The 14,745-nt window shown below is 44.1% G+C and overlaps 1 protein-coding gene across 6 annotated transcripts in view; it reads left to right on the top strand.

Moving 5' to 3' along the window:
- The window catches only part of LOC112116985 (peripheral plasma membrane protein CASK), a 408,250-nt gene that overhangs the window by 277,703 nt on the left and 115,802 nt on the right, over positions 1 to 14,745 (top strand). For all 6 annotated transcript variants that reach the window (XM_024214779.3, XM_024214778.3, XM_024214777.3 and 3 more), the window contains one exon: positions 8,886 to 8,985. In XM_024214779.3, coding sequence (XP_024070547.1) covers positions 8,886 to 8,985 — 100 coding nt within the window. The remainder of the gene's footprint in view (positions 1 to 8,885; positions 8,986 to 14,745) is intronic.

Below are 14,745 nucleotides of genomic sequence, written 5' to 3'. Positions count from 1 at the left end.
GGTTTTGACTATTTGCAGGGGGGCACCAAGGCAGTTGCCATGGAAACCCCCCTACTAATAAAGTTTGTGTTCGGCAACCGTTTGTCTGCCTTCCGTGGGAAATGGTCACGAACAACCTCGGACTGCTGGGTCCTCAACACCATTTCCAACGGCTACACATTGCAGTTCAGTTCACCCCCGCCCAACCACCCCCCGTCCCTGGTGGGCTCGGGGGACCCGGAGCACATTCACCTCCTAGGTCAGGAGGTGGAACGACTACTACATCTGGAGGCAGTGGTGAGAGTGCCAGTAGAATTCCAGGGCAGGGGCTTCTACTCCCGATATTTCCTGATCCTAAAAGCGAAAGGGGGTCTCAGGCCCATCCTAGATCTGCGGAATCTCATTCAGTTTATGGTCCGCTCCAAGTTCCGCATGGTGTCCCTGGCTTCTATTATCCCCTCCCTGGACCCGGGGGACTGGTATGCGGCCCTGGCCCTTCAGGACACGTATTTCCACATACATATTTTCAAAGGGCACAGGCGCTTCCTCCATTTCCTCATGGGGCCCGACCACTACCAGTTTACGGTTCTCCCATTTGGCCTATCCACAGCGCCCAGGGTATTCACAAAGTGTATGGCGGTGGTGGCAGCCTACCTCAGACGAGAACGGGTCCCGATGTTCCCATATCTGGACGATTGGCTTATCAAGGGCAACTCACGGTCTCATGTGAGGGCCCATGTGGACCTGCTCCTGTCCATATGTGCCAATCTCAGCCTTTGGTAAACGAGACCAAATCAACGCTAGTTCCCGTGCAGCGCATAGAATTCATAGGGGCACTACTGGACTCCTTAAGGGCCACAGCCTCTCTCCCTGTGAGCAGGTTCGAAACCCTCAAAGGTCTCATCGCCTTGGTCACCACTTTTCCGGGGACAACAGCAAGGGCCTGCCTTCAGATTCTAGGACACATGGCGGCGTGCACGTATGTGGTCCGCCACACTAGGCTTCAAATGAGGCCCCTCCAGCTATGGCTAGCCTCCCAGTTCTCCCAGGCCCGGGATGGCCTGGACAAGGTCCTCACAGTACCGACTCCAGTAATCGCCTCCCTACAATGGTGGTTCTCCCCAGACAACATGCTCCAATGGATTCCTTTCCGGGAGGTGGCCCCGTCAATAGGCCTGGTGTCCGATGCATCGGACTTGGGCTGGGGAGCCCACATAGGGAACATGCAAACCCAAGGGATGTGGTCAACCTCAGACCTGTCTCTCCATATAAATGTCAGGGAGCTCCAGACGATATGGTTGGCGTGCGTAGCTTTCATCACGCAGCTTCGTGGCAAGGTGGTCGGAGTCCTTACGGACAACACCACCGCGATGTTCTACATCAACAGGCAAGGCGGAACACGGTCCTCGGCCCTCTGCCGGGAAGCCCTCAGCCTGTGGGAATTCTGTATAGCCCACAACATCTCCCTGAGGGCTTTCCACCTACCGGGAGCCCGCAATACACAGGCCGATCGTCTCAGCAGGGTTTTCTCCCCCCATTACAAGTGGTCACTCCACTCAGAGGTCACTCAACAGCTCTTCTGAGAGTGGGGAATTCCCCAGGTGGACCTGTTCACGACCCGCCAACCGGCGTTGCCCCTGGTTTTGTTCGGGGGGGGGAGTTGGGGAGGGACGCAATCTCAGATGCCTTCCTCCTGCAGTGGTCGGACCAGCTTTTCTGTGCTTTTCCACCATTTCCCCTTAGAGGCAAAGTCCTAGAAAAAGTGAAAACAGACGTATCATCCTTATAGCCCCAGCCTGGCCCCGTCAACACTGGTATGGGACCCTACCGGACCTACTGGCGGCCCCTCCGACGAGGTTGCCGCTACGCCCGGACCTCCTCTCCCAGGACAGAGGCCGCCTCCTCCATCCCAATCTGGCCGCTCTCCACCTGACAGTATGGCTGGTCAGTGGCTAGACGAGGAGGAGAGGAGGTGTTCTGAGGAAGTCAGGCAGGTCCTCCTGGAAAGTAGGAAGCCATCCACACGCCAGACGTACCTGGCAAAGTTGTCCCGATTTTCCAGGTGGGCTGGGGAGCGGGGAGTCTCCCCATCGTCTGCACCGCTCCAACTTATACTCGAGTACCTCCTGTCCCTTAGGACCCAAGGGCTGGCACCCACCTCTGTCAGGGTACACTTGGCAGCTATATCGGCCTTCCACCCGCCGGTGCAAGGGCACTCAGTCTTCTCCCATACTATGACCTCCCGCTTCCTGAGAGGCCTTGACCGTTCATTCCCATATGCTAGATCCCCTGTACTGCAATGGGACCTAAACCTGGTGGTGTCCCGCCTCACAGGGCCTCCCTTTGAACCCTTGGCCACGTGTTCTTTGTCTCACCTCTCACGGAAGGTAGCCTGCCTTGTAGCAATCAAGTCAGCCCGACGTGTCTCAGAGCTCAGGGCTTTGACCTCGGAACCTCCATATACAGTCTTCCACAAGGATAAGGTCCAACTTCACCCACAGCCTGCATTCCTCCCAAAGGTGGTCTCCGCCTTCCATATGGAACAGGACATCTTTCTTCCCGCCCTCTATCCCAAGCCCCATTCTTCCAGTGAGGAACGCCGCCTTCACACGCTTGATATGCATAGGGCTCTGGCCTTCTACCTGGATTGGACTAAACCGATCCGGAAATCCTTGCAACTCTTCGTTACCTTGGCCGAGCGTATGAAGGGGCAGCCTATTTCCACCCAGCGCCTTTCTCGCTGGATCACTGCGTGCATACGCACTTGGTATGATCTGGCAGGGGTTCCCCCGCCACCGATCGTCAGGGCGCACTCAACGAGAGCTCAGGCCTCGTCGGCTGCCTATGTAGCCCATGTCCCTATCCAGGACATCTGTAGGGCTGCCACCTGGTCTTCAGTTCACACGTTCACTGCGCATTATGCAATCGTCTCCCAAACTAGGGATGATGCCGGGTTCGGCAGAGCGGTACTGCGTCCTGGGAACTCGTGAACTCCTACCCACCTCCAACAGATATAGCTTGGAATCACATGAGCAAGCACTCAAAGAAGAAAAGACAGTTACCTGTTCCGTAACTGGTGTTGCTCGTGTCTATTCCACATCCCGCCCTCCTTCCCCTCTGTCGGAGTTGTCTGGCAAGAAGGAACTGAGGGTGGGGGGAGCGCGTGGCTCCCTTATAGCGTGATATAGAGGCGCCACTCCAGGGGTCGCAGTGGTGGTCCCCCCCCCACGGGTACTGCTAAGGGGAAAACTTCCAGCACGTGGCGAGCACGCACACCTACTGTGGAATAGACATGAGCAACACATCTCGAAGAACACCAGTTACGGAACAGGTAACTGTCTTTTTTCATAGGTGATCATTGCTAGAAGGTTGCATTGTTTCCACTCTGTATGGTTATGGTAACCTAGCAACATTCCCCCTCCATTGCCCCTAATACTGCTGTCTATATTAGATCCTCACTATAATTGCTGTTCCTATGGTGCATGCACTTGGCACCAGACTAGCATACTGCAGACATTTCTAGAATACATCCTTTGAGGTTGTGACTATAAGCATTTGGGGTGGAGCACTCATTTACTGAGCCAAATTCTGCAACCATCTGTTCTTTATTCTTCGCAATTGGAGAAAGTGTGTCTTCTGTGTGACTGGGTGGGAAGGAGACTACTGGTTTTTTTTCCTAACAGGTTCTAAATATAATTTCTAAAATGTGAAAAATATTCTTGCAGCCTGTTTTTGCTTCTTTAGAGAATAGCCAGTTCGTACATTTTTGAGTCACTCCTGTGCCACAGCATAATTTAATTCCTAGTGCTTAGTTTCATCTATGTTGTTCTGTTTTTTGTAATCAGTTATATCAACAAAGGATAAACATTCCACTGGCTTCACCAGTCATCAAAACGGAGGGCCAACGTAAGATGTTCATAAAGGACAATTATGATTTTATTTGCTTTTCGGGGGGTAGGTTATAGCTCAGGGGTCGGCAACCTTTCAGAAGTGGTGTGCCGAGTCTTCATTTAATCACTGTAATTTAAGGTTTGGCATGCTGGTAATAAATTTTTATGTTTTTAGAAGGTCTCTTTCTATAAGTCTATAATATATAACTAAACTATTGTTAAAAAACGACAGAGTGTCCTGTGGCACCTTATAGACTAACAGACGTATTGGAGCATAAGCTTTTGTGGGTGAATACCCATAAACTATTGTTGTATGTAAAGTAAATAAGGCTTTTTAAATGTTTAAAAAGCTTCATTTAAAATTAAATTAAAATGCAGAGCCCCCCGGACCACTGGCCAGGACCTGGGCAGTGTGAGTGCCACTGAAAATCAGCTTGCGTGTCGCCTTCGGCACGCATGCCATAGGTTGCCTACCCCTGTTATAGCTCTCTGCAAAGGGGTATTCTTTAGAATGTTCCCTCAGCCTTTAGTTCTATATAGGAGCAGTTTCCAACTATAGGGAAAAGAATGTTGAGATCCAGCTGAAACATTGTGTGGTTTCCACTCAGAATCATAAATTCATGGCCTCTCTGGAGGGATTTTACCTGAAACTTGGTCTAGGTTCATCAAAAGATTCGGGCATGCTTTTGGCAAATCTGTGCCAATTGTAGGGTTTGTAACAAAATGCAAAATCGGATTAATTTTAACTAGTTGCCTCATGGAAGTTTTGCATAATTCTAACCATGTCTAGCATGTAGGATTGGAATAATCCTCATGCTTCTGAACAAGTTAGCAGCTTCCTCCTATGTTTAACTATGATCAGGTAACACATTATTAAAAACAACTTGCCTACATGAGGTACAAAGTCCTATTTAAAATTGCGTTAGTTAAAGAACTTTAGCTACCATTTTTTAAAACAATCTATTTTTCTGGTCTACACAAAGGCTTCAATCTTTACTTTATAGGCAATTCCCCACTCTTCGCACCTTACGTTTATATACATTCAATGCCATATTATACTATACCAACCTTTTCCCTGCCACTTTACTTTATCCATGCTACTGTTCTTCAGGAGGCGTTCTGAAAGTACTAATTATTCATTGCAATGCACCCCACACGTGAAACACTATAAAACTTGTACATTAGACCCTATTTTCCTGTAATGAGCAAACAACAAATTGTCCTTTTAACACTGGATCAGATACTCTTAGTATTTCATTATTTTTTCTAACTTTGAAATTCCTCACATAACGACTACCGGGGGGTCTGAGAATATCATATTTTCATATTGATATGTCTGAGTCAAATACCAAAGAGATTCGAGTGTTGTTTTCTGAATGTTGCCAGAATTGCAGCACATCTCCTAACTGAAAATATTAGTTTTACAGTTATTTGGTTACTGTAACCTTTGTAGCCAGAAACAATAATTGGAACCACTGCTTGTTTCAGAATTCAAGGAGTTGTTAAAAAACTGGGACAGCTGTACTATCTTCCTTGTATTGATCCATTAAAGTGTTAATTTTCTCTCTAGGGACCAGATCGTGCCCAACCCTGCACAAGTGAGAGAATTCAGAGCTTTCTTTCCCACTCCCTGCACCCCTGCTTAGGGCAGCACAGTGGCAATCCTTGTACTCAATGCTTCAGGTTGCCATTTCTAGAGATGCTAGCCTGCCCAAACAGAGTAAGGAGAAAAGAGGCTATAATAGCAGCTGCTTTGTTTACCCTGTGCTCACAGAGCCACTGTACCTGTCTCAACTTGATGCATTTGGGAGATCTGTATTAGGGTGGCACTTTTCCATACTATCATTGATGTGGCTTAATACCACTGTCTAGCCCCGATTTTTTTTCCTTATATACTGGTTTATATACCATGGTATTTGATCTTTTGCCCAGACTATTGGGGACATTATGCGAGACTCACACACATATAGAGCATTTTTGCATCTTAGAATTATCATTTTTATCAGAACTACCTTGCCAACCAAAGAGCTCAGGAATGTATTCCTTATGTCTCTTTCTCTACACTTATTTCAAATAAAATTGTTCTGGTATGATTGTTCCAAATCTGTATATGCTCCAAAGTGTTTACCTGTCTTAACCGTCTATCTTAATAGAAAATCTGCCAAATTCCCTTCACCTACTTAATTCCCCCCAGGTGTGGTGTTTTTTTGTTTTGGGGTTTTTTAATGCTTTATATATAGGGTCATACTGTGGCTGGCTATGTGCAGGTGCACAAGAATGTATGGAAGCTTAAAAAAACCTTCCCTTTTCCCCCATGCAGACACCAGTCACATTGCAGGCCCTAAGCTCTCCTGAGCACAGAGACTTCTCCCTTTTATGTCCTGCAAGCCACTCCAAATGGGAGTAGTGATCACTACAGCTGACTAGCCTCAAAGAGGAATGTACACTACAGTCTCTTAATTGGTAAAGCAGCAGCAAATTTCCTCTTATGCACCAGGTTGCTCCCTGAGGCACAGTGCCACTCAGAGCGCATGCTGGAGTTCAGCTCTTTCCTCGGCACAGCCCTGTGCTTTAAAGGCAGTATCTGGTTCTTCTTCTGGGAAAATGACTATATTTTAGTTTTTTACAAGTTTAGGTTGTACAGTTTTAGGCTTCATTGCATAAATTAAAGTATCTTCTGCATTCTGTGAGAGCTTCTGGGATTTTTTTAATATCGGAGGCTAGTTGATCAGGGTCATTTAGCACCACTCGAAACCAGCCAGTCACTAAAAACGTGACTTAAAACAAAAATTAGTCCTTCATTAGTATCACTTGACATTAAGTGAAAAACTGTGGTCTTAAAGTGGTTTTGAGACGACAGCTATTTTTATACTTGTTACTGAATGAGATCCACTTTAAACAAAAATGAGTCTTTGCTCTCTGTGAATCTTTAATGTTACCTTTTGGCATTTTAGAGCTGAAGTCCAAGAATATTGCAATTCTCCTTTGACACAATGGGCGTTCCAAAAATAAATAGGGTAAACTAATGTTTCTCATTTCCACAGCCAAGCTCTGCCCTTCCTTGATTTAGTTAAGGATCAGATCTTTAACTTTCATAAACATTACAGAACTACAAACCACAGGTTTCCTGCTTAATTCACTTTAAACTGTTTTTAAATTTCCCACTATAACTGTCTTAGATGAAGCAATATTTTTATCAGTAATATTTCAAGTAATAACTACATAAAAGGTCTCATGTTTTCTTAAGCTGTTGGAAGGTTTATAAAGGCATAATGCAGAATGCCACCAATTTAAGAAAACTGTCAGCTGGCTTTGCTTTCTTGAGCAATACCTGTGAATCACAATTGCAAACCAAAAAGGCAAAAGAAGCAGCAATGCATCCTTTTTCTCTTTCTTGCAGTGTACATCTTCACAGTTCTATGTTATGTGTTAATAATGTGTTGTGTTGATTCTTCATTGATCATCCCTTGATATTAATAATTCTGTTAATTGTTAACATGTCCACATAATGAGGTTAACCTATTTTAAAAGCCTGACTTTTATTTCATGTGTACCAGCGTTTCAAAGTAGTGTAAGGAGTCCAAAAAATAAATGCCTATAAATTTAAATATGACTGCTACTTTGAGCAGTAAACTACATATATCTGGACCACAATTATATTAAAGTAATTTGTTTACTGAAATTTGTGTGTGTGTGTACTACATATATCTGGACCACAATTATATTAAAGTAATTTGTTTACTGAAATTTGTGTGTGTGTGTGAGAGAGAGAGAGAGAGAGAGAGATCTCACATAATTAAGAAACACATCAGCAGTAGGTTACCATGTGATTTGGGTGGAACACTCCAAAAACTATTAAGTGCTTTCTTTTTCCAAGTAAGACAGTAAGGTATCTAATTTATTTCAGTCTAAACACGGCAAGATATTTTAGGGAGTAGAAAATAAACAAGGGCTATTTTATCATCATCACAGCTCATTCTCTCTGGTTCTGAGTGTTATTTTAAGGCCAGTATGTACAATATTTCTGTATAATGTCCTGAAATACTTAAGTGATAAGCTTTTTTAAGGTTTGTGGGAGGAGGCTAGTCAGTGTCAGTAAAAAATTTCCTAGTGAAGAACACACATGTAGTATCAGAAGGAATGATGCAGCCCACTGTATGCTAGACTATACTCCTTGCCTGCTAATTTGTAGATTAAAAGTAGGGTTGGCTGAAAAAAGCTCCTCCATTGCTAGACAGCAGCATACCCAAAAAACTATTGATTGTGTGGGGTGAATTAGATGAAACTCGTAGGGAGCATTTAACACATTCCAAAGATACAGTTGTAGAAGAGCCTACTCTTGAGGTTTGTTCTCCTGCTTATGACGAAGGCAGAAACTTCTCAACGTTCTAAACCTGTATTTCATGCCAGCTTCTGCGGTGGAATATAGTTGACTCTTAATGCTCTAGCTGCCAGTTCCTTTTTGCCCATGTAAAGTGAATGAGTTCCTGAGGGTGACTGTCATTGCCTTGCCCATCAGGCACATTTTAGGGGGGGGGGGGGGGGGGTAAACCAGCCCCCTTGGGGGGGGACATTATTTTTGTCAACTAGGGCTTGCAGTTCCTGTTACATCAGGGGGCTTTGGTTTCCATTGTTCTCTACTTGTGCACTAGTGAAAGCTGTGCTTTGGGGCATTTTGTTTTTTTCTCTGCTGCTCTTCATTAATCTGAGGAGTATGGGGAAGCAGCAGCAGCCCAATAATTTAAAAATAAATGCTGCACTTTTGCCATATCCATCACAGAGAGGCGGGTTGCCATATCCAATCCTTTGGAATGGTGCATAGCTGGCTGTGCTGTGAGATTTGTTTCACTGCAGCAGTCAGGTCATTGATGGAGTGCATGAAATCTCTCTCATAACTCCAAGGAGAAGAATAGTCTGGGAGGGCTTGGGGCCTTCAGTCCTGACTGATCCACAGTGTTTGTAAACATGTTTTGTTGACCTACTGCTTATGACTGAGACTGTGTGTTGTTTATTCAGGGGGCAGTACTAGCAGCAGTATCAAGCCACAAATTCAATTCCTTCTATGGGGATCCCCCTGAAGAGCTGCCAGACTTCTCTGAAGACCCTACCTCCTCAGGTAATTTCATTGAAAGCATATTTACCTTTCACATTGGGTTTTAAATCTTTACTGGCTTTAGTCCCATATTGTTTGCTGATTTCCCATAATGTCATAGAGCAGCAGCATGTACATTAGAGTTTGTGTGAGCATTTCAAGTGCTATTCATTTGTAGTGGTTCTACAAGGGAGTGTCCAGAGAATGCTTCTTCAGAATGATATAGAACGGATCCTCCTGGATTTTTATTGAACCTGACAGTGTTTCATTACAAAGGCTGGCATAACATCATATCTATCTATTTATATGACTTGAGTCTGAGAGCTTTTTCAAATTGTGCCCTGTACCCTTAGTGGGCTTAGGGTGGTTCTGCCCTGCGAATGTTTTTCATTGTGTATCTTTGTATATTAAGAGCTTGTTGGTCTCCTTTTCTGGAACTGGATTTAAAAAAAAAAAAATATCTCCTGTTAGAGGGTTATTGACATGTCAGAGGTGTTCCAGAATTTAGGTTTTGAGTAAATACGCTTTTAGAAAACATGAGACCAATAGAATTACTTGTGCTTTTTGTAAATTATCATCTAAACAAGTTTTCTTAACAAATAAACAATGGTTGCAATTCATGTGGTTGCAGCATGTGTCAATGTGACAGCATGAAAGCTTAGTATACTAGAAAATGTCTCAGGGAATTAATTATGTATTTTGGATTGGTGGGGAAGGGTGAGTTCTCATTCCCTGTCCTAATATTTCTATAAGGAAGGAGGTAGAGGGGGCTTGCAAATGTTAAGTATGGCAGAGAAAAAATAGTGGAAAAGTAAATTTTTTAAATATTACTTAATTTTGGGTTGGAATATTAAAATGTACGTGCCCAAATAAAAAGGTTGATTGTCAGATGTTTTTAGCACTCACAACTTTCAGTGAAGTCAGTAGGAACTTACCACTCATTTAGCTGCCTAAATATGGATGTGGGCACCTAACTCTAGGCACTCAGATTTGAACGTTTTATGTATTGTACAGAAGGGGATCTGATGTATCGTTTTACAGAGAGATCTTTCCAGTGTGTTTGATTGGACATCAGTTGGGATTATTTGTAGTGTTTTAAAAGATACTTTTTGTTTCCTGCTGCTTCCTCAGGTCACAGAAGTAGGCCACATACATGTCTGCAATTTTTCTGTTACAGGAATAGCTAGGTTCCTCATTTCAGCTTCAGGCTTACATCAACAGGATGTCTCTCTTCTTCATTTGGGTTTGAGGTTGCAAATAATGTCACAAGCACAGGTTCTCAACTTTTTTCTTCCAGGAACCATGTAGCCAGATATTCACGTATGTGCTCTCAGCCCTTTTGTGCTGGATCCTTTGGAACTTCTTATTAATTTCTGGAGGAACCGATGCAGTAGTTTGAGTTCCTCTGGGAGGAAGCTGGAACAGGCTCCTGCTCCAAGACAACAGTTGTTGATCTCCTTGGAGGTTGCAACCCAAAGGTTGAGAAACTGCTCCCAAGGGATATTTTTATTGATGCCTGATTGACTAATTTAAATTGTTTAGTTCAGAGAGCTCCACTCAGCTAATTAACTTAGAATAAACATCCCGAGGCTTTCAGGAAAAGAACCATAGTGCAACTTTCAGCTTTCTGAAATAACTAGGCCAGATAAAGAACTTGATCTCCCTCTCCCCCTTCAAAAAGGCACTTTAATTACATATTTGCTGTGTTGTCAAATGTTTGAAGCCTGCTTGTAAAGACTACACCAGTTCTTAAAGATGGGATTTTTCAAAAGATCCTAAAGGAATTAAGCACCTGTCACGGGTGGCTAGCCCCAATAAATGAAGTAGGTCTAGCTCCCCAAAGCCAAAGCAGGTGCTCCTGTTTTTAAGAGGGTGTGAGCAACCCGATGAGCAGACTGGGTTAGTCAGGAGCAGGTGAGAGTTGCCTGAGACCAGGGGATTGGAAGAGTCCCAAAAAGAAGTAGAAAGTGGTTCCTGGGAGAAGACTTGAAGGCAGGAGAGCAGCAAAGATTGATTTGCTGACTGTCATCCCCAAGCCAGAGAGCCAGGGCTGAAGGCAGGAGAAGCAGAGGGAGTTGCCTTCCAACCTGGAGAGCCAGAGCTGAGGGCTGGAGAGTTCTGAAGGCACGGAAGCAGTGGAGGAGCTTTTACCCATTGACATCTCCGGGTTCCGAGAGCTGGACCCACAGGAACTGAGAGGGCCTTTGGGGAGTAAGGGATGCTCCCCTGGCAAGGGTGCTCTCAGTAGAGAGGCTGTGGGGTTCCTGCTGGGAACAGCAAGGTTGCATTCCAGTTGGAAGTCCTGGTACAAAGACAAGAGAGGACTGTGCTGAAGAGCCAGGTCCTGGTGATAGATGCTGGGGCGGTATGTTGCATGTACTCTCTGGACTATGATGGGGGAATCTGGACTATGGTTGTGGGACTTTTGTTTTGTTATGTGCATGGGGCTCTTGCAATAAATGAACCCCACAACTAGTTGAACTACTTCTGGGCACTCTGAAGGAGGGAAACTGAGCAGGCATGTCTGTCATGTGTATCCTGAGGGTGTTTCAGGTGGGGCTTCTCTATGACAGCACCCAACTTCCATTGAATTTCAGTGGGAGGTGGACATCTAACTCCCTTGGGCTCCTCAGTAATTCCCAGCCTAAATGGTTATGCCTTTGCATTTTGCAATAATGGGATTTCAGATAAGAAACTCCAAGTTGAAGATTTAGTATTTAAAATGCCATTTGCCTGTTTGTTTAGCTCTTTGATAAAATCCCATGATTTGAAAAGTTTGTCATTAAAAATAAATGATGGAGTAGGCTGAATGATTCCGGGACAGCATTTGTCCTGGATTCCCTGTGGTACCACTCCACGCCTGCCCAAGGCTTAGGAGCAGTGCCAGCCTGTTCCGCCGGAAGGGGCGGGAGGGGAGAGCCGGAGGGCGGCTGGAGCTGGGCAGTAGTAAGAGCTCTCCGGGGAGACTGGGCCACTATGGGAAGCTCCTGTCCCTCCATCTGCCTGGGGCAGTGCACCCTCGGGGGTGGGGACACAGGATTGGGGCTTCCCTCAGGCACCCCGGCACCCCACCCAGGGCAGGTGGAGGGTCTGGGGCTCCCCACAGTGACCTGGAGGGGGCTCTGGCTTCTGGCCTGGCATGGGGACAGGGCCTCAGGGTGAAGAGGTGGAGCCAGGGAGCAGGGCCCCTGCATGTGTCCCACTTTTGCCTTTTGAAAAGTTGGTCACCCTATTTCAGCTCCATGCTTCATCCACTTCAATCTGTCACATTGCTCTCCCTTCCGTGAAGATGGGCCCTACTACAAAGGTGAGGGGGCACTTTGAACCTCCACCCTATACTGATGGAGTAACAGCCTCAGAGTTTAGAGCACTGTATTCAACAAATAGGCAATTCTCCAGTAGATGCTAGATTGCACTGGGTGCTGTCCAGTGATCAACGGCAAAACATATACGTGAATCAAACAGAAATGAAAAGGGAGATGCTGCTAATTTTATATGGTTTATTTCCCCCCACTTTAAATCTCCCTTTCTTTCCTGCTCACTGGAAGTTGCACTGGGTCTTCAGCCAGCCAGCCCACTGGTCATACATAATCATTTCCCTAGTGTCCTGTCCTGTTTGGGAGGACTTGTTCTCTCCTTTATCAGCATGTCTCCTCTAATGACAAGATGCAACAGGTGGATGAACTAAATAATACAAAAGTCATTCAGCTTTGTAGGTTATCTGCAGCTTGCCACTTGCCTAGCTGTTATCAACTGACAGTGTTCTGTGGGTAAAATTGCAGAAGTGAGTCTTGATGAATTTGAAGGCGAATAATAAAATAGTGGCTTTACGGATTTTTCTGGGATACATGTTAAATTAAAATGCCTCCTTAACAGTGAATATTTTACATTTTTTACATTCAGTAAGTCCTACTAGAAATAAAGCAAGCTTCTAAAATTAGACATTTTATGACTGTTTCTTATTCAAAGTTAAGGAACATATATATTCCTAATACTTAGCACCTTCAAGATGTTATGTGAGAGTCAGTGTTCCAAAAATAAAAGACCCTTGCACTAACAAACATTAAAACCTTGTTTTTCTTTTCACATGATGTTGCTGCAATAAGAAGCAGTTCATTTCTGCTGAGTTAACTTCCTCAGTCATCTACTAGGTGGCAGACCATAGAAAGGTCATGGAACTGCTTGAACAGCTGTTAGCTGTTTGAGGGGGAGGGATAGCACAGTGGTTTGAGCATTGGCCTGCTAAACCCAGGGTTTTGAGTTCAGTCCTTGAAGGGATCTGGGGCAAAATCAGTACTTGGTCCTGCTAGTGAAGGCAGGGGGCTGGACTCGATGATCTTTCGGGGTCCCTTCCAGTTCTATGAGATAGGTATATCTCCATATGTTATATTATATTATTATTATAGCTTTGGAAGCTGAACTGGAAAGAGATTTTGCTGCTGCTGGATACTTAAATCCTTTACCTGAATTCAAAATCTCAGGGTTTACGCCCCACAATAAGCCCATGTGCTTAGCCAATAAATAGAAAAGCCCATAAAGATAACAATGTCAACTCTAACTTTTTCACTTCCAAACACCTTTTTGTAGCCTGACTTTCAGAACTGTTGAGCAACTGCAAAACCCACTGAAATCAATGGGTGCTCACCAACTTTGAAAATCAGGTAATTGATTTTTAAAGAAAAGCATACTTTATCTTTTATTGTGGAGGACTTACAAATACACATTTGAGCTATTCAGTTGTAGTGCTCATGCACTGTGAGGGTCATTTGTCATTTCACAGTGACTTCATACTTTGTTTGCAATTGTGTTGGCCCCAGGACATTAGAGAGACAGGGCAGGTGAGGTAATATCTTTAATTGGACTAACTTCTGTTGGTGAGAGAGAGACACTAATGACTTCATATTTCATTATTAGTTATTTTTGTCCATTTCAAATAGTACTGGATTTTCTTGCAAGACAATGTACAAATGTTGCTTTTAAACCACAAAGAAGGTACAGCAGCATGTATCTAAAAGGGTGATTGACCAAGTGTACACGTTCAGCTTGCACTATACAGCTTTTCGCAGTATTTCCTGAGTATCTATTTGCCTTCTGAGGTCTGTGGTAAATGTTTAACTGAATGCAAGCAGCAGTTTCTCACAGAGCATAAAGCTGACATTTTAAGACCACATCAGTGTTTTTGGATCCTTTGCGTAAATGGCATGACAATGGCTTCATATAGGCTTCTGTTTATAAATTAAATTTGAAAATGACTTTTGCCTCAAGATTATTGTGGGTAAATATTTGTTCTTTTAGAATCTATTGTGTCATAGTAAATTATAGAAATTTAGCAATATTAACTCTTCATGATTAAACTCTTGATAATTAAAACTGACAGGAAAAAAGAAAGAAAGCCAAACTTTCCAGCCCATCACTGTGGGAGAGAAGGGTAAATGGTTAGATTTAGGCTCCAGTGCTGCACATATGCATGTGAGTAATTTTATGCACTTGAGTAGTCCCATGGAACTCTATGGAACTACTCATTGCATAAGTGTTTCTAGGCTAAGGTCTTAGTCTGCAGTTCAAATACTAGTGGTCTCCATCATTACCAGGTATATAATATAGTTAGCACTGCTAAATCATCATCACCAATTTTTCAAATTCTTTAGTTAACCATTTTTTAATCATCAATGTTTGAAAAATTCAAGTGATAATAGTAAATATAATATTAATACAATTACAAAGTCTGACTGTCTTTTCTTGCCTTACTTGCTTCTGTGTATCATAAAAAGTTTTGAAAGGGGA

The sequence above is a fragment of the Terrapene carolina genome, unplaced genomic scaffold (assembly GCF_002925995.2).
Source record: "Terrapene carolina triunguis isolate 2854851 unplaced genomic scaffold, T_m_triunguis-2.0 Scaffold24, whole genome shotgun sequence".
NCBI classification, from domain to species: Eukaryota; Metazoa; Chordata; order Testudines; family Emydidae; genus Terrapene; species Terrapene triunguis.
Note: the sequence above shows the minus strand (reverse complement) of the source record. Positions and strands in the feature narration are given on the sequence as shown.